At 46.6% G+C, this 26,726-nt stretch overlaps 1 protein-coding gene across 7 annotated transcripts in view; it reads right to left on the bottom strand.

The window, feature by feature from the left end:
- LOC128699706 (neuronal PAS domain-containing protein 2-like) overlaps positions 1-26,726 on the bottom strand; it is a 689,714-nt gene that overhangs the window by 32,904 nt on the left and 630,084 nt on the right. The window contains exons 14-15 of one of the 7 annotated variants that reach the window (XR_011393895.1): positions 17,290-17,375; positions 2,212-3,763 (exon numbers count right to left, since the gene is read on the bottom strand). The exons of 3 other annotated variants lie outside the window; for them this stretch is intronic. Coding sequence is in view for 1 of the 4 variants with exons in the window: in XM_070099407.1 (XP_069955508.1) it covers positions 3,750-3,763 (14 nt within the window). In the remaining 3 variants the exon portion in view is untranslated. Of the gene's footprint in view, positions 1-2,211; positions 3,764-17,289; positions 17,376-26,726 lie in introns of those variants that run through there. 3 more of the 7 variants (XR_011393896.1, XR_011393897.1, XM_070099407.1) reach the window with 3 other exon arrangements.

Genomic DNA, 26,726 nt, shown 5'->3' with positions numbered 1-26,726 from the left:
CACATGGTTCTCAACACATGATTCTCAGCAACACATGGTTCTCAACACATGGTTCTCAGCAACACAATGGTTCTCAACACATGGTTCTCAACAACACATGGTTCTCAACACATGGTTCTCAACACATGGTTCTCAGCAACACATGGTTCGCAACACATGGTTCTCAACACATGGTTCTCGGCAACACATGGTTCTCGGCAACACATGGTTCTCGGCAACACATGGTTCTCGGCAACACATGGTTCTGAACACATGGTTCTCGGCAACACATGGTTCTCAACAACACATGGTTCTCAGCAACACATGGTTCTCAGCAACACATGGTTCTCAGCAACACATGGTTCTCAGCAACACATGGTTCTCAACAACACATGGTTCTCAGCAACACATGGTTCTCAGCAACACATGGTTCTCAGCAACACATGGTTCTCAGCAACACATGGTTCTCAGCAACACATGGTTCTCAGCAACACATGGTTCTCAGCAACACATGGTTCTCAACACATGGTTCTCAACACATGGTTCTCAACACATGGTTCTCAACACATGGTTCTCAGCAACACATGGTTCTCAGCAACACATGGTTCTCAGCAACACATGGTTCTCAGCAACACATGGCTCTCAGCAACACATGGCTCTCAGCACCACATGGCTCTCAGCAACACATGGTTCTCAGCAACACATGGTTCTCAGCAACACATGGTTCTCAGCAACACATGGTTCTCAGCAACACAGGGTTCTCAGCAACACAGGGTTCTCAGCAACACAGGGTTCTCAGCAACACAGGGTTCTCAGCAACACATGGTTCTCAGCAACACATGGTTCTCAGCAACACATGGTTCTCAGCAACACAGGGTTCTCAGCAACACAGGGTTCTCAGCAACACATGGTTCTCAGCAACACATGGTTCTCAGCAACACATGGTTCTCAGCAACACAGGGTTCTCAGCAACACAGGGTTCTCAGCAACACATGGTTCTCAGCAACACATGGTTCTCAGCAACACATGGTTCTCAGCAACACATGGTTCTCAGCAACACATGGTTCTCAGCAACACATGGTTCTCAGCAACACATGGTTCTCAGCACCACATGGTTCTCAGCAACACATGGTTCTCAGAAACACAGGGTTCTCAGCAACACAGGGTTCTCAGCAACACAGGGTTCTCAGCAACACATGGTTCTCAGCAACACATGGTTCTCAGCAACACATGGTTCTCAGCAACACAGGGTTCTCAGCAACACAGGGTTCTCAGCAACACATGGTTCTCAGCAACACATGGTTCTCAGCAACACACGATTCTCAGCAACACACGGTTCTCAGCAACACACGGTTCTCAGCAACACACGGTTCTCAGCAGCACACGGTTCTCAGCAGCACAAGGTTCTCAGCAGCACACGGTTCTCAGCAACACACGGTTCTCAGCAACACAGGGTTCTCAGCAACACAGGGTTCTCAGCAACACAGGGTTCTCAGCAACACAGGGTTCTCAGCAACACAGGGTTCTCAGCAACACAGGGTTCTCAGCAACACACGGTTCTCAGCAACACAGGGTTCTCAGCAACACAGGGTTCTCAGCAACACATGGTTCTCAGCAACACACGGTTCTCAGCAACACACGGTTCTCAGCAACACACGGTTCTCAGCAACACACGGTTCTCAGCAACACACGGTTCTCAGCAACACACGGTTCTCAGCAACACACGGTTCTCAGCAACACACGGTTCTCAGCAACACACGGTTCTCAGCAACACATGGTTCTCAGCAACACATGGTTCTCAGCAACACATGGTTCTCAGCAACACGGTTCTCAGCAACACATGGTTCTCAGCAACACACGGTTCTCAGCAACACACGGTTCTCAGCAACACACGGTTCTCAGCAACACACGGTTCTCAGCAACACAGGGTTCTCAGCACCACATGGTTCTCAGCAACACATGGTTCTCAGCAACACATGGTTCTCAGCAACACATGGTTCTCAGCAACACATGGCTCTCAGCAACACATGGTTCTCAGCAACACATGGTTCTCAGCAACACATGGCTCTCAGCAACACATGGTTCTCAGCACATGGTTCTCAGCACATGGTTCTCAGCACATGGTTCTCAGCAACACATGGTTCTCAGCAACACATGGTTCTCAGCACATGGTTCTCAGCAACACATGGTTCTCAGCAACACATGGTTCTCAGCAACACATGGTTCTCAGCAACACATGGTTCTCAGCAACACATGGTTCTCAGCAACACATGGTTCTCAGCAACACATGGAAGTTATAACTATGACATGTAAAAAGTTGTCTTCCTGGAGGGTCTGCTTATTATTATATTCTTTTATATTTACATTATGAGAAAAATCATGTAAAAGTGAATAAGACATTTACATTAACATTTCACAAGATTGTGAAATGTTTAGAAGAATTCTTGTACAAGTTATAATGACTCGTTTACAAAATTAATTGTACTTGAAGTATTTTAGGCTAGCGAAAATAAGCCTAGTTTTAGAATTAATCATTAAAAAACACTAGTGAGCAATGAAAAAAAAATAGCCACACGAAAAGTAACGCTTCTTGTCATGATAATACGAAAGTTGTGCCAAAACTGTTTAAAATTGACAAAAAATGATAGTATCAAATGTTATTTGGGAATGTTTTGCAATAATATATATATAGTCTCAGTTTTGAAATTATTAGAGACAATGGAATACTTCGCTCGGTATCAGGAACAGCCTGGTTGATCAGGCCCTGATCCATGAGGCCTGGTCACAGACCGGGCCGCGGGGGCGCTGACCCCCGGAAATCTCTCCAGGTATTATGCAGAGTAAACTAGGACCAGATGTCAACAATCCAGTTAATTGTACAGAAGTATTGTTATGGACTCGTGAAGACATGACACTGAAACTTAGTACTGTCTGACTTTTGAAAAAAATCCGCTGCCTCTGATGGCAAATTTACACAAAAAAAAAATGGATAAAATGCTTTTGTAAAATCACCATCTTATTATTATCACTTGCTTTTATTGACGTAAAACAGTAAGAATTAAAAATACACAGGTGGACACAAGACCTTGTTGCTGGAAAAGAAATGTTCGTGAAGGATAACTTTTCTTGTTAAATTTTGATAACAGACAATATGGCGGACAGCAGTAAAGTCATGATCCAGGAGAAAAAAAGTAAGTGTGAGGGTTCAAGATCGTGAGAACTAAAAATCTCTCACTAGCAATTTTTATGAGGGTTCAATATCGTGAGATCTCTGAGATTTATATTGCAAGTTTGGGAGAAAAAAGCCATGACAACCTTGAAGGTCAATTTTTATATGATACTTTACTGCAGCCATTCCAAAGATTTCTCATTTTCTGCTAATGAGCATTAAGGAACCGAGAAAAAACAGCCATCAAAGTCTCCTTGTATAATATCCAGTTTTTAACACGGAAGAAAGTGTCTAGGACAACATGTACACTAATCAATGCGCTGAGAACGCATGTCAACAAGGGATAAACACTCGAATGGTCATTAATGGATGTATTGTATTTTCACAGCAGATGGACGTTGTGCCCACCCTGTACACAGCAATATTAACCCATGATGTATGTTACAGTGCAAAACTCTCTCCATATGCACATAACCTTGGGTGATGAGGTCAGTCCTTCACAGATAGTTTTCATTTACTCACATGGAAACCATACCACGGGCGGGGTTAGAACCCGCGATCAGTAATATTATGCAAGATCTGGGCAGCAGTGGTCCATGCATCATACAAGCTTACCTGAAAGGCGAAGCTAAAGTCATAAGAAAATCTTGCATTAGTAGTGTTCATGAAGTATGGAAGAGACAACATGCTGTAAATCTTTCCTAAATATACGAGGGAAGCTCGAAAAATATTTACGTCCGATATTTTTTCTGATAAAATGACAATTACAGCCCTGATCTCTCCCCAGCGAGTGCCGTCAGTTCGAGGCTTCTGAACGTCAGTTCGAGGCTTCTGAACGTCAGTTCGAGGCTTCTGAACCAGCTCTTACCAGGATATTGTATTCTCACATGTGATGACAGCCGTCGTCGATGACTACGTAATCGAAGGTGATGGATGGGTGTATAGGGTGATGGATGGGTGTATAGGGTGATGGATGGGTGTATAGGGTGATGGATGGGTGTATAGGGTGATGGATGGGTGTATAGGGTGATGGACGGGTGTATAGGGTGATGGATGGGTGTATAGGGTGATGGACGGGTGTATAGGGTGATGGACGGGTGTATAGGGTGATGGACGGGTGTATAGGGTGATGGACGGGTGTATAGGGTGATGGACGGGTGTATAGGGTGATGGACGGGTGCATAGGGTGATGGACGGGTGTATAGGGTGATGGACGGGTATATAGGGTGATGGACAGGTGTATAGGGCGATGGACGGGTGTATAGGGCGATGGACGGGTGTATAGGGCGATGGACGGGTGTATAGGGCGATGGACGGGTGTATAGGGTGATGGACGAGTGTATAGGGTGATGGACGGGTGTATAGGGTGATGGGCAGGTGTATAGGGTGATGGACAGGTGTATAGAGTGATGGACGGGTGTATAGGGTGATGGACGGGTGTATAGGGTGATGGACGGGTGTATAGGGTGATGGACGGGTGTATCGGGTGATGGACGGGTGTATCGGGTGATGGACGGGTGTATCGGGTGATGGACGGGTGTATAGGGTGATGGACGGGTGTATAGGGTGATGGACGGGTGTATAGGGTGATGGACGGGTGTATAGGGTGATGGACGGGTGTATAGGGTGATGGACGGGTGTACAGGGTGATGGACGGGTGTATCGGGTGATGGACGGGTGTATAGGGTGATGGACGGGTGTATAAGGTGATGGACGGGTGTATAGGGTGATGGACGGGTGTGGCATGCAAAGAGTACGTAACCTTTATTCGGCGCATGTACACACCCTCATTTACAGGCTATCTCCCCCAACCAGCGAACCAGGTTGCTAAGAGTTGATGATGGGGCCCCGTCATTCAACTAGTGACCAGGTTCTAGCCAATAAGAAGATGGTTTTGGCAATTCGCAGAGGTTATGTGGGTACCGTTCTCCTGTCTGCCCTTGTCATTCCCATTCTAGAGCTGGTTGAAGCACGGTCTGCTATCTTGTGGCTTCTATTTCTGCTTTGCTTACCGTGGAGTGCACTATACTTATCACTGTACATAGTGTACATATTGCTGTTCTAAATTGGTGAAGGATAATATAAGTCTAAACTTTTTCTACTGTGTTTATTTGCTCCCATTACACCCGGGGTAACAGGCCATTTGGAATCTTGGGTTGTAATATGGGTAGCCTGTCCGGGAGCTGGAGCTGGACTTAGAGAAACGGTTGAGTTTAGGGTGAAGCTCGTAGCAGGAACATTGTGCAGCTTGCTGTCTGGCATTGCTTTACAAATTTTGCGTGTCAGTTGCTTTATGATCAGCCTTGCTATTGTGTGATCGTTCAACAGCTCGCTACTAGCTTGTTCGGTGTGCTCGCTTCGCTACGGTCAATCTTCTAGAACAGTGTAGCTGTCTGGCATTGCTTTACAAATTTTGCGTGTCAGTTGTTACTAGCCTGTTCGGTGTGGAGAATTTTGCAGTCGGCTTTGCTTGTATGCGTATTCTGCAATCGTATTGTGCATAGCTAAGCGTGTTCTGCAAATTAACGTGTTACGTTGGGGTATTCTGCAATCGTACTGTGCATAGCGAATAACTTATGCCACCTAGACGAGTCAGACGTCTGGTGTCGGCATATACTTTGCATAACCTACCTAAATTGTCCCTACAGCGTTGTTGGCAAATTGCTCGTTCCATTGGCATTACATACAAACGCACTCTCACAGCTGCACAACTGCGTTCACTGATTGCTGACAAACTTATAGAAGAAGAGATGGCACATCAGACTCCTCCCTCTACGGGAGCTAGGGCAAAAACTCCTATGTTCTCGCAGGAGGAAGATGATACTCCTACGGAGCAAAATGGTCAGTATAGTGCAGCTGGGTTGTCTCAAGGTGAATCAGCGTCGTTGGCACTTGAGCTGGCAAAAATCAATCTTGAGCAAACTAGGGAACAGAGAGCATTCGCAAGGGAAGAATTTGATAGGGAAAGAAAAAGGAGGCAGTTTTCGCATTCTGTAAATGATTTTAGTTTACAAAAAGCAGTACAGTTTGTTCCCCGCTTCAATGAGGCCGAACCAGAGCAATTTTTCGAAAGCTTCGAAAATCAGGCTCGAGCCTTGAGGTGGCCGGAACAGCATTGGGCATCGTTGGTTCATACAGCATTATCGGGTAAGGCACAGGAATTTACGTCAGTATTAAATGACGCTGAATTCTCTGATTATCAAGTAGTGAAGACCACAGTGTTGGGAGCATATACATGTATCCCAGCCAAATATCGCAAGCGTTTTAAATTAAGCAGGCGGCAGCTTGGTCAATCCCTAGTGGACTTTGTGAGACAGCAAACCAAAGCTTTTACCAGCTGGTATAAAGCAAGTGGTGTCTCTACCTTTGAGGAGCTGGTGCAGCTTATTCTGATTGATAACCTGCTGGAGTCTGTGGGACCAGAGGTTCGAGTCTTTCTGCAGGATCGTGACTTAGCCACTGCATTGGAGGCAGCCAGGTTGGCTGATACCTTCGAAACTAACCGCTCCTTGTCCGAGCGGTCCCGTCTCTCTTTTCAACAGCCTGGCATGAGCAGAGATCGTCAACCTTGGAGAATGAAGTGCCAGCCGGAGGGAGAACGTCTACGTCAGCCAACCAAATCACCTGGTGAGCCACGCTTCTCAACATATGGTCCACCTCCGGAGAGGCAAACTACTCATGGTTCATCTCGACAACAGTATCCAGAGAGACACCAGCCAGAACGACACCATTTGCAACGTCAACAGGGAGTAAAGGGCAAGCCTGTCGTCTGCTTCAGGTGCAATAAAGTAGGTCACATCAGTCCCAACTGCCCCCATAAACCCCAACCCATTGGGAAAATCTCTAATATCCCTAGTAACATGTCCCCTAGAGAAGTAGAAAAAGGTATGGCCCCTTATTATTGCAAGTCTTATTTCCCTTCAGGAAAACTCAGAAACAACTAAAGTAAAGACCTTTAGAGATACTGGAGCATATTGCTCACTTGTAAGAGAGGGAATATTACCCCTTTCAGAGAATACTTCTTTGAATTCCTCTGTTTTATTGGAAGCATTTGGAGGAGCTATATATTCTGTTCCTTTGCATAAAATTTATGTACAGTGCAAATATTACACTGGGTACTTGACTGTAGGTGTCTCAAAAGGATTCCCCATGAAAGATGCAGTGTTATTACTGGGTAATAACATTACTACTGTTAGTTCGTGTCCTGAACCTATAATGATTAATTCTTCTCCGGTGTTGGCCATAACTCGGGCAACATCCCAAGGGTTGTCTGGAGAGAATGTTGACCTATCCTTGGACGACTCCGATCTCGGAATAGCCACATTGTTTTACGAGGAAAACTGGCCAGAGCCTCGTAGATCAAGTGAATAGACACCGATCAAGCCTTCCTATTCCCAGGTTGCAGGATTGCCAGATGTCTCTGTTTCCATGCCCGAGGGACTGTCCTTCCGGAGGAACAACGAAAGGACCCTTCTTTAAAATTCGCTTTTGAGGCAGCCATGGGTAAATCCTCTTTGGGTCATCCGGTCAAGTATGAAGTTAAAAACGATTATTTGATCTGCACTGAGACTGGTAAGGAGATAGAGGGCCGGCAATTGTATGACAGGTTAGTGGTTCCAACAAAGTATAGACCTCAAATATTAAATATAGCTCATAATACGTCATTGGGAGGTCACTTAGGAATTACAAAAACCTTGTATAGAATCACGAAAGAATTTTATTGGCCAAAATTAAAGAAAGGTGTGAAGAATCATATTAGGTGTTGCCGAGAATGTCAGCAAGTTGGAAAACCTGGACATTCCATTTAACCTGCACCTCTCCAACCTATACCTGCTGATGGAGAACCTTTTGCAGATTTAATTATAGATTGTGTAGGTCCACTACCTAGGTCAAAGTCTGGAAATCAATATTTATTTACGATTATGGATAAAGTAACCAGATATCCTGAAGCAATTCCCATGCGTAGTATTAATACTAAAGCTATTCTCAAAGCTTTAACAAAATTCATTTCTTGTTTTGGCATCCCTAAAACTATTCAAAGTGATCAAGGTACTAACTTTACTGCCAAAGCATTTAGGGAAGTATTAACTAGGTTAGGGATAATCCACAACTTATCCACTGCCTATCATCCTCAGTCCCAAGGCGCCTTGGAAAGATTCCACCAGACATTAAAAACAATGATGAGAAGTTTTTGCATGCACTTTCCTACAGACTGGGATGAATCACTACCTTTGTTGCTGTTCTCAGTACGAGAGACGGTGCAAGAGTCTACAGGGTATAGTCCTTTTGAGCTGATCTTTGGGCACAATGTACGAGGTCCTCTTCGGGTGCTCAAAGAAGGATGGATGGGGGAAGACGTTAGCTCAACACTCTACAATCCGTCTTCAAGGTTGCAGGTGGCACGTCAGTTAGCCAAGGCTAACCTAAAGACAGCTCAAAGCAAGATGAAACAGAGGTATGACAGAAGTGCACAATTCCGCTCCTTCCATCCAGGAGACAAGGTGTTGGTGCAGGAACCTATACCTGGCCACACCTTGAAAGCTAGATTTACGGGACCTATGCAGATTGTAAGTAGATTATCTGATGTAAATTATGTGGTAGCTCCCATTGATAAGACCTCAAAAACTAAAACTTACCACATTAATCAAATAAAGGCCTTTCATACACCAGATAAAGTCCCAGTAATGACTCTGTCCTCTACCTCTGAGGACAACTCTGACTCTTTGCACTCTATCTCTGAAATTAATATTAAACTTTCAAATTCTGTCCTCAAGGATCCTAGCCCTTTAATGGAGGGATTATCTGAAATGCAAGCAACAAATTTAACTGAGCTTCTACAGTCATATCCTAATATTTTTTCGGATGTGCCGAAAAAATGTACGTTAGGTTACCATGATGTAGATGTGGGAAACTCTAAACCAATTAAACTCTCCCCCTACAGAGCTAATCCTGAAAAACAAAGGCTACTTCAGCAGGAAGTAGAATTTTTGTTAAAGCATGGTTTAGTGGAGGAGTCATCTAGTCCATGGGCTTCACCGTGCATCCTTGTGAAGAAGGCTGATGGAGGGTTTCGTATGTGTACAGACTACCGTAAAGTGAACGAGGTCACAATTACAGATGCTTACCCTCTTCCTCGTCTGGATGACGTAATTGACTTTGTGGGTAAGGCTACTTTTGTGTCCAAGTTAGATCTCCTTAAAGGCTACTATCAGGTACCTTTGACAGATAAGGCGAAGGAAATCTCTGCCTTCGTAATTCCAGGAGGTCATTATCAATACACAGTTACCCCCTTCGGAATGAAAAATTCCCCCTCTTCATTCCAGAAACTTATCCATCAGGCTATTAAAGGACTTGAAGGCACGGCAGCGTACCTAGATGATATTGTGGTGGTGTCTGATACTTGGGATCAACACCTACTTAGACTTAAGGCTCTGTTTGAGACCTTTAAGAGTTCCCATTTAACAGTTAATTTATCTAAATCTTCCTTTGGCCAGGCCACTGTCACTTTTCTAGGCCATGAAGTAGGTAGTGGTAAAGTTGCACCTAAACTTGCTAAAGTTCTTGCTATTAAAGATTATCCAGTTCCTCATGATAGGAAATCTCTTCAACGTTTCCTAGGCATGATAGGATTTTACAGAAGATTCTGTAAGAATTTCTCAGATATTGTAGCCCCTCTTACCTCTTACCAGTTACAAAGTTCCCTTTAATTGGACCTCAGACTGTAACACTGCTTTTAATAAAGCAAAAAGATTATTGTGTACTGCACCCATTCTCTTGTCTTCAGACTTCTCCAAACCTTTTTCATTACAGGTTGATGCTTGTGAGTCTGGGGTTGGGGCAGTACTATTACAAATCGGGAACAACGAGTTGCAGCCTGTAGCATACTTTTCAGCCAAGTTCCAGCCACATAAGAGGGCTTACTCTACCATTGAAAAAGAAGCCCTCGCGCTGGTACTGGCTTTGGAGCATTTCGATGTTTATGTGGGCCAGACATCGCAGGTGGTCACAGTCTACAGTGATCACAATCCTCTAGTATATCTCCAAGCCATGAAGAACCACAACACAAGGCTTATGCGCTGGACGCTAAGACTGCAACCATATAATATTTCAATTAAATATATTGCCGGCAAAGAAAATATGTTGGCAGACTCTTTATCTAGAGTCTAAAATTTTAATTTATTTAGGTTAGGATGTTATTTGTGGTAACCCCTTTTCATGCTCTTTTTTTTTTATCCCCTGGTGTGGGGTTTTTTTTTTAGTGAGGGGATGCGGGCTACCGTCCGCCTGTATCTTGGACCTATGCTAGCCTGTCTGACTGCTGTCTCACTCTAAGTTTAGGGTTTGGCTTTTGGTCACGAGAAAAGCTGAGCTCTATCTAAGAGTTGGATGGTGGAGAGGAAAGGCGGTCCCATTATTTTGTGCCATGGCGGCACGGTTACCACTGGGAGGTGGCAGCCTAATCCTGAGCCTTCTCGGGGTGGGGGTGTGGCATGCAAAGAGTACGTAACCTTTATTCGGCGCATGTACACACCCTCATTTACAGGCTATCTCCCCCAACCAGCGAACCAGGTTGCTAAGAGTTGATGATGGGGCCCCGTCATTCAACTAGTGACCAGGTTCTAGCCAATAAGAAGATGGTTTTGGCAATCGCAGAGGTTATGTGGGTACCACTCTCCTGTCTGCCCTTGTCATTCCCATTCTAGAGCTGGTTGAAGCACGGTCTGCTATCTTGTGGCTTCTATTTCTGCTTTGCTTACCGTGGAGTGCACTATACTTATCACTGTACATAGTGTACATATTGCTGTTCTAAATTGGTGAAGGATAATATAAGTCTAAACTTTTTCTACTGTGTTTATTTGCTCCCATTACACCCGGGGTAACAGGCCATTTGGAATCTTGGGTTGTAATAACGGGTGTATAGGGTGATGGACGGGTGTATAGGGTAATGGACGGGTGTACAGGGTGATGGACGGGTGTACAGGGTGATGGACGGGTGTACAGGGTGATGGACGGGTGTACAGGGTGATGGACGGGTGTATAGGGTGATGGACGGGTGTACAGGGTGATGGACGGGTGTACAGGGTGATGGACGGGTGTATAGGGTGATGGACGGGTGTATAGGGTGATGGACGGGTGTACAGGGTGATGGACGGGTGTATAGGGTGATGGACGGGTGTATCGGGTGATGGACGGGTGTATCGGGTGATGGACGGGTGTATAGGGTGATGGACGGGTGTACAGGGTGATGGACGGGTGTATAGGGTGATGGACGGGTGTATAGGGTGATGGACGGGTGTATAGGGTGATGGACGGGTGTACAGGGTGATGGACGGGTGTACAGGGTGATGGACGGGTGTATAGGGTGATGGACGGGTGTATCGGGTGATGGACGGGTGTATAGGGTGATGGACGGGTGTACAGGGTGATGGACGGGTGTATAGGGTGATGGACGGGTGTATAGGGTGATGGACGGGTGTACAGGGTGATGGACGGGTGTATCGGGTGATGGACGGGTGTATAGGGTGATGGACGGGTGTATCGGGTGATGGACGGGTGTATAGGGTGATGGACGGGTGTACAGGGTGATGGACGGGTGTATAGGGTGATGGACGGGTGTATCGGGTGATGGACGGGTGTACAGGGTGATGGACGGGTGTATCGGGTGATGGACGGGTGTATCGGGTGATGGACGGGTGTACAGGGTGATGGACGGGTGTACAGGGTGATGGACGGGTGTACAGGGTGATGGACGGGTGTATAGGGTGATGGACGGGTGTACAGGGTGATGGACGGGTGTACAGGGTGATGGACGGGTGTACAGGGTGATGGACGGGTGTATAGGGTGATGGACGGGTGTACAGGGTGATGGACGGGTGTACAGGGTGATGGACGGCATCAACAAAGTGGTAACATGCTGGGAGAGGTGTCTCAGTCTTGATCATGTACACAAGAACTCAGTGAACAATATTCAGTATGGCTGAACTGGAGTTTTGTCAAAATAAAGGACGCAAAGACTTTTGAGAATATTCTCGTATTTTTTACTTTTGTATGATAATAAATATTGTTCAAAGGCCGTCTTCTGTCTATATTTCCAATTATTATTATTATAATCAAAAAAGAAGCGCTAAGCCACAAGGACTATACAGCTTATATATTTCCAAAATCTTCAGACTGTGTATGTATTGTACTGATAAAGACATTGGATGGCTAAACATCTACACAGTAAAGATTTCCAGGTATTGTACACGTCTTACTACTACTACTACTACTACTACTACTACTACTACTACTACTACTCCCACCACCTTCTCCAAAAATTTTGACATAGTGTAGGATGTAGACAGAAACCATTCAGGCAGATGCCATCCTAGAGGGTATTCCGGGAATCAACGCCCCCGCGACCCGATCCACGACCAGCCCTCCCGGTGGATCAGAGCCTGATCAACCAGGCTGTTACTGCTGGCCGCACGTAGTCCAACGTACGAACCTTAGCCCGGCTGATCCGGCACCGGCTTTAGTGTCTGTCCAGCTCCCTTTTGAAGGCAGCCGGGGGCCTATTCCCCTTATGCATGGTGGGAAGCTGTTGAACAGTCTTGGGCCCCGGACACTTACGGTGTTTTAGTGTACCAATGGCGCCCCTACTTTTCATTGGGGGTATTTTGCACCGCCTGCCCAGTCTTTTACTTTCGTAGGGAGTGATTTCTGTGTGTCTAATTCATCATTATAAATCTGGTAGTAAGACACTTGGTGTAGAATTAACCTTTATTATATATATATGGACCTACTCTGCTACCTCACCTGGCGCATATATGTACTCTGTGTCCCTTTATTGTTTGTAATGACAAAGTTCCTGGAGAGCGAAACGTTGTCACAGTAAAATGTCTCATTAGTTGCATCTGTGTCCTTTTAGCTATCATATTGTCGGTAATTCTACCATTATTACTACCCTGTATTACAGGCAACGTTTCACTCTGGGTAGAAAGATGTCAAGTGCGTCTACCAGTGGCAATAAAGGGTACAATATGATGCCATGACTTTACTGGTTTATCCTGGGTTACTAACAGAGTAAATAATCCGAACAAAGTTTATCATTGTTTCCCTCGCCAGCATCAGTCTACCCACTCACCCAAACTCACCACCACCACCACCACCACCGGCTAAAGCTGGGGTGTGGCTCCAATCGACCCTGTAATGGCTGCCTTCTCGGCCCTTCCTGACACTGCCTGCTGCTGTGCACCTTCATCAGATTTCCTCGCATGCCAGCTGCTCAGCAGCTGGCATGCCCTTCAAGGCACTCCCATTCCTGGGAGCCAAGGCCGGGTCACCATATGGAAAAGACCCGGGCCGGCAGAACCGGCAAATCTACAAAGAAGAACCACAATCACCAATACTCCAATAAACCCCATCCCCCATACATACCACTACTTAGCCACCCCAGTACCTTAGTCTAACACTCGATAACCCAACACACTCCAACCCCAACTTCTACACAACCTCAGCGTTACGACTGCAATATTTCAAGGTTTGTACTACAAAAATAATATTTTGGAAGGGGGGGAGGGGAACACAAGGAACTTGAAACAGGTGGATAGAAATGTTGAAGAGTTGTGGAAGAAATAATTATACGAGCCTGGCCCATGGCTGGGCTCCGAAAGTAGTAAGACTCTAGAAACTCATCAAAGGTATAGCAAAGGTATACGACAATAATGCATTTACAAAAATGTTCTCTTGTTCAATTATTACATTCTCTAAATTATTATAAAAAAATGTACATTGTTACTTTTCATTGATCTGTTTAAGTGTCATTCATGATGTCGAAAATTTGGAGTAGAAATTGAAAATCAGTCTGTGTTCTACTAGCAACACGAGTAGCAGGTGTTAGCGAGATTTTTCGCGTATATCTCGGCCCGCCCCTGATTCAACCTGGGTTTTATCGGTTATGGAGCTGCAAGGTATTACTATGATTCTTAGCTGTGTCGCTCTGCCCTGGTAATACCTTCGTGAACACTACGTCTACACTGCCAAGCCTCGGGGTACCTTGAAAGTCACAACATTTCATCTGTTCTTTCGTATATCGAGTTTTCTCCTCAAGGGCTTTATCTTGATGCAAGTGAGGAGCTCCTAATCCAAGAAATAGGGCCACTACTCACCCTACATCACACCTAATTTCCTGCCATCCATCAGGTGCTGCATTACCTACAGGTTTAGTGTTCTTCCATTAGGTTAAACGCCTCTAATCCATCCTGAAACTTAGGATTTTCTTAATTTTATTTGGCAACAAGTCGATGGCTCTTTCTGACCATTCTTATGTATCAAGAAGTATAGTGTCTGTGGTTGTGTTGCGTATGTAATACTGACTTCACCTAGGTGACGTCATTACAATAATAATAATAATAATAATAATAATAATAATATAAATATACTGCCTGAATAATCAGGGCTATTTTTCCCATGTATTGCGGGACAGAATATTGATAGTCTAACTGATCAGAAACTAAGTTTCATTCAGATTTGGGCTTTAGTAGATTCCATTAGCATATGTTAATAATAATAATTATAATACCTATACATACTCTCTGTGTCCTGTATTGTTTGTAATGGCTTGATAAAGTTCCTGGAGAGCGAAACGTTGCCACAATAAAATGTCACATTAGTTGCACTTGTGACCTTTTACTTGTTGGTAATTCTACCAACATTATTGCAATTAGGAACTATATTATTATTATTATTATTATTATTATTATTATTATTATTATTATTAAGTATATTGTATTACGGTAAATTATCTTTAGTAGGTTAAATATATGATTATTTTATTACTAATTTCTGCCGTAAAAAGTTCAGAGAAAGTTATAAGGGAGTGTGAGAGTTAATATTGAGAATGATTATTATTATTATTATTATTGTTATCGCATTCATGGTGAGTACTAAGCCCGTAGGGGTCGTACGGTGAATAGGGATAATGGAAGGCATTCAGACGCGGTTCAAGAAGTTGATGCGGTGTAAGAATGGGCTTTACCGGCATGGGAGTGTGTGCGCATGGGAGTGTGTGTGCATGGGAGTGTGTGCATGGGAATGTGTGCATGGGAATGTGTGCATGGGAGTGTGTGCATGGGAGTGTGCATGGGAGTGTGTGTGCATGGGAGTGTGTGCATGGGAATGTGTGCATGGGAGTGTGTGCATGGGAGTGTGTGTGCATGGGAGTGTGTGTGCATGGGAGTGTGTGCATGGGAGTGTGTGTGCATGGGAGTGTGTGCATGGGAATGTGTGCATGGGAGTGTGTGCATGGGAATGTGTGCATGGGAGTGTGTGTGCATGGGAGTGTGTGCATGGGATTGTGTGCATGGGAGTGTGTGTGCATGGGAGTGTGTGCATGGGAATGTGTGCATGGGAGTGTGTGCATGGGAGTGTGTGCATGGGAATGTGTGCATGGGAGTGTGTGTGCATGGGAGTGTGTGCATGGGAATGTGTGCATGGGAGTGTGTGTGCATGGGAGTGTGTGCATGGGAATGTGTGCATGGGAATGTGTGCATGGGAGTGTGTGCATGGGAATGTGTGCATGGGAGTGTGTGCATGGGTGTGCAAGAGAGGGTATGCAAGAGAGGGTTTGCAAGAGGGTTTGCATGGGAGGGGTGCATGGAAAGGTGTGCATGGGAGGTGTGTAAGAATGGGAAGGGTGTGGGAGACGAGGGAAAAGCGGTCATGACAGCTGGAATATAACAAGCCAGTGAGAGGACATGCTGTATATCTCCACCAAATCAAACACACCTGTGGAACTTCAAGACAATGCCATGAGCTCAACTCTCAACAAACCTTCAAAAAAGAACTCGAGCTGCAGGGCCAGGAGCTGGAGCTTAACCCCCTCAACAAAGCCCATTACTATTATTATTAAAATCAAAACTAAGCGCTAAGCCCACAAGGGTCATACATGCAGCACTGCAAGGTAGGGCGTGATTGATCAGAGACCAGCGAGGGTGGAGAGTATAACAGAGGGAGAGTTAGTAAGGCCGGTAAGAAGTGGTAAAACGAAGTGTAATCAAAGTCGGTGTAATAAAGTTATTGCTGACAACAACAAAAAAAGTCAGTGTGTGTCAAAGGTGGGGCCGTCAGCGAGGAGGTCAGATAAAGTAAGGGCGTTAGAGCATTGACGACGCCGGAGGTAAATTCTTCGTGCCCGCTGGTAAACAGGGCAGTTTATTCGTATATGGTAAACCGAAAACGGAACTTGGCAATTTTCAGAGTGGCGCTGGGCGCCTTTCCATGAGATACCCATGAATGAGACGTGTGTGTCCGATACGAAGACGGAAGAGAATAGTCTCTCAAACACGACAGCAATATGAAGAAGACTAGAAACCTAAACAAGGTTTGATAAAATACAATTTGATATGAATCAAATCAGATCATCGTTGTTGCGCAGGTATCTAGAGATATGAAACGTAGAGGTCATGAACAGCTGACCTACAGCAGAATCTGTTTGCTCGTTGCCCTGAACATCCACATGTCCAGGGACCCAGCAAGACCTGGCAGAAAATGGTCTTTGACTGCGCCGCATTGCTAGTAAAAACAAAGTTGTAAACGAAGAACTAGAGGATGAAGAGACTCATTTTTTTTTGTATTAGCCTGCTAAGCACTAAATGAGTCTGAAACTACTAAGAATGTCGAGGTAGGTACGGATGCAATGTGATGTGAACTACATATGGTTCAGCTGTGAAATCTAATAAATGGCCTCGTACAACACTGTCGGAAAACACTGCTGCAAACCCGACACCGTCAGAGAATTTAGAACCATCAGTGTAAACTGCACTGCATGAGAATGAGACTGGATGTGGTTAAGAAAAAGGGAGCGAGAAGCAACTGTTGGTATTTGAGGTTTCGCAAAAGAGCGAAAATGCGGTGTGATGCTCCAGATGCTGGTACAACTGTTTAATCTGCACAGCTGTGCTTGAAGTTGAGCTCCAGCTGCTGGTACAACTGTTAATCTACGTAGATGTGATTGAGAAAGTTGAGCTCTAGCTCCTGAACCTGATGCCTTTTTCTTAGGGTGTTAAGCTTCAACTTCCGGGTTTGTTGACGGTGTTAAGCTCAGTCTCCTGGCTCTGCTGCGGCTCACCTTTTTTTTCTTTTGTGGGCCTAACACTTACCTCTAACGGGGTTGAGTTCCAGGCCCTGTTGAGAGTGCTGAATTTCCACTCCTTTCCCTGCTATGGTTGAGCTCCAGCTTCTGGACCTGGAAATTAGTTGTTGACGAGGATCAGCTACAACTTCCCGTCCTGGTATGCAAAGCCGAGTTATCTTAGCTGTTTAAGGCGTTGAGAATCCGTGTGATGCTCCCACATCATTCCCACACCACCACGACCTGCTCTCACATTCCCCCACCACGACCTGCTCCCACATCATTCCCACACCGCGACCTGCTCCCACATCATTCCCACACCACCACGACCTGCTCCCACATTCCCACACCACCACGACCTGCTCCCACATTCCCACACCACCACGACCTGCTCCCACATTCCCACACTACCACGACCTGCTCTCACATTCCCACACCACCACGACCTGCTCTCACATTCCCACACCACCACGACCTGCTCTCACATCATTCCCACACCACCACGACCTGCTCTCACATTCCCACACCACCGCGACCTGCTCTCACATCATTCCCATACCACCACGAACTGCTCCCACATTCCCACACCACCACGACCTGCTCTCACATTCCCACACCACCACGACCTGCTCTCACATTCCCACACCACCATGACCTGCTCCCACATTCCCACACCACCCACATTCCCACACCACCATGACCTGCTCCCACATTCCCACACCACCACGACCTGCTGTCACATTCCCACACCACCACGACCTGCTCTCACATCATTCCCATACCACCACGAACTGCTCCCACATTCCCACACCACCACGACCTGCTCTCACATTCCCACAAGACCAAGACCTGCTCCCATATTCCCACACCACCACGACATGCTCTCACATTCCCACACCACCACGACCTGCTCTCACATTCCCACACCACGACCTGCTCTCACATTCCCACACCACCACGACCTGCTCTCACATTCCCACACCACCACGACCTGCTCTCACATTCCCACACCACAATGACCTGCTCTCACATTCCCACACCACCACGACCTGCTCCCATATTCCCACACCACCACGACCTGCTCTCACATCATTCCCATACCACCACGAACTGCTCCCACATTCCCACACCACCACGACCTGCTCTCACATCATTCCCACACCACAATGACCTGCTCCCACATTCCCACACCACCACGACCTGCTCTCACTTTCCCACACCACCATGACCTGCTCCCACATTCCCACCATCACGACCTGCTCTCACATTCCCACACCACCACGACCTGCTTTCACATTCCCACACCACCACGACCTGCTCTCACATTCCCACACCACTACGACCTGCTATCACATTCCCACACCACTACGACCTGCTCTCACATTCCCACACCACCACGACCTGCTCTCACATTCCCACACCACCACGACCTGCTCTCACATTCCCACACCACCACGACCTGCTCTCACATTCCCACACCACCACGACCTGCTCTCACATTCCCACACCACCACGACCTGCTCTCACATTCCCACACCACGACCTGTTCCCACATTCCCACACCACCACGACCTCCTCCCACATCATTCCCGCACCACTACGACCTGCTCTCACATTCCCACACCACTACGACCTGCTCTCACATTCCCACACCACCACGACCTGCTCTCACATTCCCACACCACCACGACCTGCTCTCACATTCCCACACCACCATGACCTGCTCTCACATTCCCACACCACCACGACCTGCTCTCACATTCCCACACCACGACCTGCTCTCACATTCCCACACCACCACGACCTGCTCTCACATTCCCACACCACTACGACCTGCTCTCACATTCCCACACCACCACGACCTGCTTTCACATTCCCACACCACCACGACCTGCTCTCACATTCCCACACCACCATGACCTGCTCCCACATTCCCACACCACCACGACCTGCTGTCACATTCCCACACCACCACGACCTCTCACATTCCCACACCACCACGACCTGCTCCCACATTCCCCCACCACGACCTGCTCCCACATCATTCCCACACCACCACGACCTGCTCCCACATCATTCCCACACCACCACGACCTGCTCCCACATTCCCACACCACCACGACCTGCTCCCACATTCCCACACCACCACGACCTGCTCCCACATTCCCACACCACCACGACCTGCTCTCACATTCCCACACCGCCACGACCTGCTCCCACATCATTCCCACACCGCCACGACCTGCTCCCACATTCCCACACCACCACGACCTGCTCCCACATTCCCACACCGCCACGACCTGCTCCCACATCATTCCCACACCGCCACGACCTGCTCCCACATCATTCCCACACCGCCACGACCTGCTCCCACATTCCCACACCGCCACGACCTGCTCCCACATTCCCACACCGCCACGACCTGCTCCCACATCATTCCCACACCGCCACGACCTGCTCCCACATCATTCCCACACCGCCACGACCTGCTCCCACATTCCCACACCGCCACGACCTGCTCCCACATCATTCCCACACCGCCACGACCTGCTCCCACATCATTCCCACACCGCCACGACCTGCTCCCACATTCCCACACCGCCACGACCTGCTCCCACATCATGACCACACCGCCACGACCTGCTCCCACAACATTCCCACCCCACCACGACCTGCTCCCACATCATTCCCACACCGCCACGACCTGCTCCCACATCATTCCCACACCACCACGACCTGCTCCCACATCATTCCCACACCACCACGACCTGCTCCCACATTCCCACACCGCCACGACCTGCTCCCACATCATTCCCACACCGCCACGACCTGCTCCCACATTCCCACACCGCCACGACCTGCTCCCACATCATTCCCACACCGCCACGACCTGCTCCCACATTCCCACACCGCCACGACCTGCTCCCACATCATTCCCACACCGCCACGACCTGCTCCCACATCATTCCCACACCGCCACGACCTGCTCCCACATCATTCCCACACCGCCACGACCTGCTCCCACATCATTCCCACACCGCCACGACCTGCTCCCACATCATTCCCACACCGCCACGACCTGCTCCCACATCATTCCCACACCGCCACGACCTGCTCCCACATCATTCCCACACCGCCACGACCTGCTCCCACATCATTCCCACACCGCCACGACCTGCTCCCACATCATTCCCACACCGCCACGACCTGCTCCCACATCATTCCCACACCGCCACGACCTGCTCCCACATCATTCCCACACCGCCACGACCTGCTCCCACATCATTCCCACACCGCCACGACCTGCTCCCACATCATTCCCACACCGCCACGACCTGCTCCCACATCATTCCCACACCGCCACGACCTGCTCTCACATCATTCCCACACCGCCACGACCTGCTCCCACATCATTCCCACACCGCCACGACCTGCTCCCACATCATTCCCACACCGCCACGACCTGCTCCCACATCATTCCCACACCGCCACGACCTGCTCCCACATCATTCCCACACCGCCACGACCTGCTCTCACATTCCCACACCACCACGACCTGCTCTCACATTCCCACACCGCCACGACCTGCTCCCACATCATTCCCACACCGCCACGACCTGCTCCCACATCATTCCCACACCACCACGACCTGCTCTCACATTCCCACACCGCCACGACCTGCTCTCACATCATTCCCACACCGCCACGACCTGCTCCCACATCATTCCCACACCATAACTCATGCACAAATAATTCCACAAAACTCCCCAAATATTGCAACACTTTAGGTAGAGGAGCTTAATTGACCTCATTTTCACACCCTCTCCTGACTGTGACATTCAACTGTCTCCAGCTCGTACAAAATACTGACATACCATTCACATTCCTGAGTTTCATTCCCACATTATTATTGTCACGTTCATGGAGCAGCGCCTGAGGACTGGGTAGTGGGAGGCAATCAGATTCGATCCAAGGATGACTAGGCTAGCTCCAATTCCTGAATCAACAGATAAGACTTGACAGTGATCCAAAATGGGCCGAAACGTGCTGTCCTGAATGCGGATGTTTGGTGTCTGGCACTGTGTTATTAGCCCAAATTGCCAATTTTATGAAAATTCGTTGAGGGGGGACTCATACTTACCCTTCAGGAGCACTATTGGTTCGACACATCTACACCACACTCACCACATCTATTCAGCGACCTTCCCCCCCACACCAGCCTCTGAAGAGTCTCGACTCAACCAATTAAAACTTGCTACACTTCCTTTTGTTTACATATAAATACGTTAATAATCTCTCCCGCACTTTTCCTGTTTGACGAACGTTATTAGTTTTAATTCCTAATTTCCCAGGTTCAACACTGACACGTATATTTCCGGAAGCATCACGTACTCTTCTCCAGACTGAGGGACTGACCACCTCAAAACTTTAAGGGTGATGGACTGATTACATCGTCTTCAAGTATCTTCTGCTTCTATCAACTTTTCTGTACTCGACTGAAGAAGCCTACTGTGTAGGCGAAACGTTTCATAATAAAGATACCTAACTGTTGCATAAGTGTCTTACCTAACAACACATGTGCAACAGTTGGATATTTTTATTGATGAAACGTTACGTCTACACAGTAGGCTTCTTCAGTCCGTGCAATTGAACTCTTCTCCAGGCTGAGGGACTGACCACCTCAAATCCTTTTTCTCCGAGGTTGATGGACTGATTAGTACACCTCCCGTTGTATTTGACTGAAGAAACCTACTGTATTGGCGAAACGTTTCATCAATAAAGATACTAAACTGCTGCACATGCGCCTTAATACTCTCATGGCCCTCTCATTAGTCCAGCCCAGCGTGGGACAGTAGGCCTCCTGCAGTGCTTCTTTTCTTCTGTTCTTATGTATAACTCCTACTATAACTATTAAGAACATAACGAAGGAACACTGCAGCAGGCCTACTGGCCCATGCGAGGCAGGTTCAAGTCTCCTACCGGCTTAAGCCAATGCACCCAACCTAGTCAGGTCAGGTCACCTTGACTTAAGGGAGGAACACGGCAACCGTCCTGGTAGCGCAAGCTATCAGGTCCAACTCACACCTACCCACACCCACTCATGTATTTATCCAACCTATTTTTAAAGCTACACAACGTTCTGGCCTCTATAACTGTACTCGGGAGTTTGTTCCACTCATCCACAACTCTATTACCAAACCAGTACTTTCCTATATCCTTCCTGAATCTGAATTTTTCTAACTTAAAACCATTGCTGCGAGTCCTGTCTAGGCTAGATATTTTCAGCACACTATTTACATCCCCTTTATTTATTCCTGTCTTCCATTTATACACCTCAATCATATCCCCCCTAATTCTACGTCTTTCTAGAGAGTGAAGATTCAGGGCCCTTAGTCTATCCTCATAGGGAAGGTTTCTGATACACGGGATCAACTTTGTCAACCTCCTTTGTACATTTTCCAGAGCATTTATATCCATTCTGTAATACGGTGACCAAAACTGAGCAGCATAATCTAAATGAGGCCTAACCAAGGACGTATAGAGTTGAAGAACAACCTGAGGACTGTAATAAAGTTGGTAGAAATACCGACAATATGTAAAGAAAAAGGACACAAGTGCAACTAATGTGACATTTATTGTGGCAACGTTTCGCTCTCCTGGAGAGCGAAACGTTGCCACAATAAATGTCACATTAGTTGCACTTGTGTCCTTTTACTTTACACAACCTGAGGACTCCTATTATTTATGCTTCTTGATATAAAGCCAAGGATTCTATTAGCTTTATTGCGAACACTTATGCATTGTTGCTAACCAGAACTCCTAAATCTTTTTCGCATGGTTATTGGCATGGTTATTGTCCTGTCCAACATTTAGAACTTTGCATTTGTCTGTATTAAACTGCATCTGCCACCTCTCCGACCACTGCATCAGTCTACTCAAATCTTCCTGGAGTGCTCTAATGTCCTCGTCAGAACGAATTCGACGGCCTATTTTGGTGTCATCGGCAAACTTGCTTATGTCGCTCTTTATGCCCTCATCTATGTCGTTTATGTATATTGTGAACAGCAGGGGGCCCAACACTGACCCCTGTGGAACACCGCTCGTGACGCTTCCCCACTCTGATTTCTCCCCATTTATGCAAACTCTCTGCTGCCTATTTGTCAACCATGCCTCTATCCAGGAAAAAATTTCTCCTCCTATTCCATGTGCCTTAATTTTCCTCAATAGTCTCTGATGTGGGACCCTGTCAAAAGCCTTATGTTCTTATAAAAAATCATCTCTGTATTCTACTGAAGGTGAAACGTTACAGCAGTAAGATATACAAGTATTGAACATGTCTTGTTCCTCAGATTGTTGATGTTTTGTATAAGTAATATTAACAATTGATTCACTACTTTTACCCTCTCTACTATTACTTCTGCTAGTACTACCATCACTTCTCCTAAAATTACAAATATTACTAATGTCACTACTAGCACCAGTACTACTGTTACTATTACTGTTGTACACGAATGATACATACCGTATTTTGCGGCTTATATTACTTATTTCCATGGCTCGGTACCGGACGTAACTGGAAGAGCTACAACCCACTCCACACCCCAAACTTATAGCTCCCGTCACTGACCTTCAGTTTATAAGACGCACGGTGGTTTTTGGAAAAAATTTATGGAAAAAATGCGTCTAATAAGCCGCGAAATACGGTAATACCGACAACATGAAGAATTAGACATATGTGTAACATCTGGATATCTATAAATAAAGACATCCAGATGTTGCACATGTCTAACTATACTGCTGTTACCTCTCCCCTCCGAATCCCTCCTCCCGACTTGTCTTCTGGCCTTCTTTATTTTCTCTTAGTTGTGACTTGACAATGGTGCAGGAAAGATCTGAACGTCTTCATAAACTCTCTTAAGTGTGAATTATTTGTGAAAGTTTCTAGTCACAGTTTGGTAACATCCAGTTTTCAAAGTATTATTGACTGGTGGTGTACAGGCGACACTGAACCTTAGACTCGTGTAGCAGATAGGCTTCAACTAATATACATCGTATGGAAGAGACCAGTAAAATACTGGTAGCATCAAGATAATCAATATCTAAACGTTAAAAGCATTTTAATTTTTTGAAAGAAATCAGATATTTGTCAGCTGGTTTATGTTCAGAACACTGACTCATGGAGTCGTCATAACAATATTGCAAATAAATCACAGTGGTGGCCCATGCTAGCCTTCCTACGGTGTATTGAAATATACCTTGTTGGATTACTCTCATTAGAGCCAACTGGTCCAATCGTTAATGCACTGGCCTGTGAGCTTTAGGACTTACCATGGGTTCAAACCCCACCCGTTCCCTGGTTTGCCTGAGATAAAGGAACTGCATTGTGATGATAGGTTAAATTAACTGTAACATCCAGAAATGATAGTGCAGGGGAGGTAGCCACGCCAATCATCTTAAAAATATTGAAATATTAAATGGTTATAACTGTGACCATAATTTTTAAAGGGGTAGAGCGGTAAGCCAGCGGAAGGCCTCGGTCAGATGACCAGAAGCTCCAACGGTGGGTCATTATCAAAGACCCGCGTCAGGAAACACTTGTCCTGTTCCCTGACGAACCTTACCTAACCTGTTTGTAAAACAACAGACCGAAGTGAGGAACGCAAACACTATTCTTATATTCATGGGGAAGCGCTAAATTTGCAGGGAGTCAGGAAGCATGAGAAAGAATGGGAGGTGGTCAGGACTGTGAGCCCAGCAAGGGGAGAGTAGCTGTACTTCCTCGGGTGAAGAGCCCCTTGAAGGGATACGAGTAGGAATGAATATAGGTTAGGCAAGATTCGTCAGGAAACAGGACAAGAGTTGAACATCAAAATGGTAAACAATACCGACAGGTTGGTAGGTAAGACACATAGGCAACAGTTAGGCAACTTTATTCCGAAACGTTTCGCCTACACAGTAGGCTTCTTCAGTCGAATACAGAAAGTAGGCAGGAACAGTAGTCAGGACTATGGAACTGAACTTCTCCAGGCTGAGGGACTGACAACCTCAAATTCTACGACTTCAAGGGTGATGGACTGATTACATCGTCTTCACATCTCTACTGTTCCTGTCTACTTTCTGTATTCGACTGAAGAAGCCTACTGTGTAGGCGAAACGTTTCGGAATAAAGTTGCCTAACTGTTGCCTATGTGTCTTACCAGGACAAGAGTTTCCTGACGCTGGACTTAGTTATATGATGATCCGCTACTAGAACTTTTGATCATGTGACTGATTCCTTCCACTGGCTTACCAGTTCACCCTTTTAAAAAAAACAATTATAATTATAATCACTGCAGTATATATGAAGATAGTGAATGAGATGTTTTAGTAGTAATTACAACTGTGTTGTGACCCTTGTGATGTCAGGAAGACAACAGTAACACTGTACTGGGTTCACTAGATACAGTCTGCTAGCTAATACTAGGTCCCTTAAAACACAACTAGGTGAGTGAGTCACTGACTAGGTGAGTGAGTCACTGACTAGGTGAGTCACTGACTAGGTGAGCCACTGAGTAGGTGAGTGAGCCACTGAGTAGGTGAGTGAGCCACTGAGTAGGTGAGTGAGCCACTGAGTAGGTGAGTGAGCCACTGAGTAGGTGAGTCACTGACTAGGTGAGTGAGTCACTGACTAGTTGAGTGAGTCACTGACTAGTTGAGTGAGTCACTGACTAGGTGAATGAGTCACTGACTAGGTGAATGAGTCACTGACTAGGTGAATGAGTCACTATGTGAGTCACTGACTATGTGAGTCACTGACTATGTGAATCACTATGTGAGTCACTGACTATGTGAGTCACTGACTAGGCGAGTCACTGACTAGGTGAGTGAGCCACTGACTAGGTGAGTCACTGACTAGGTGAGTGAGTCACTAACTAGGTGAGTGAGTGACTAGATGAGTGAGTAACGAGGTGGGTACACGAGATGCATAACAATATTCTGAGGCGTTGTGTGTGTGTGTACTCGCCTAGTTGTGGTTGCAGGGGTCGAATCCCTGTGTGTGTGTGTGTGTGTGTGTACTCGCCTAATTGTACTCACCTAATTGTGGTTGCAGGGGTCGAGACTCAGCTCCTAGCCCCGCCTCTTCACTGATCGCTACTGGGTCCTCTCTCTGCTTCCTGAGCTTTGTCATACCTCTTCTTAAAACTATGTATGGTTCCTGCCTCCACTACTTCACTTGCTAGGCTATTTCACTTGCTGACAACTCTATGACTGAAGAAATACTTCCTAACGTCCCTGTGACTCGCCTGAGTCTTCAGCTTCCAGTTGTGACCCCTTGTCCCTGTGTCCCCTGTCTGGAACATCCTATCTCTGTCCACCTTGTCTATTTCCCGCAGTATCTTGTATGTCTTTATCATGTCTCCCCTGACCCTTCTGTCCTCCAGTGTCGTCAGTCCGATTTCCCTTAACCTTTCCTCGTACGACATT

Source organism: Cherax quadricarinatus, chromosome 67 (assembly GCF_038502225.1).
Source record: "Cherax quadricarinatus isolate ZL_2023a chromosome 67, ASM3850222v1, whole genome shotgun sequence".
Lineage (NCBI taxonomy): Eukaryota > Metazoa > Arthropoda > Malacostraca > Decapoda > Parastacidae > Cherax > Cherax quadricarinatus.
This window is presented reverse-complemented; position numbering and strand designations above follow the sequence as displayed.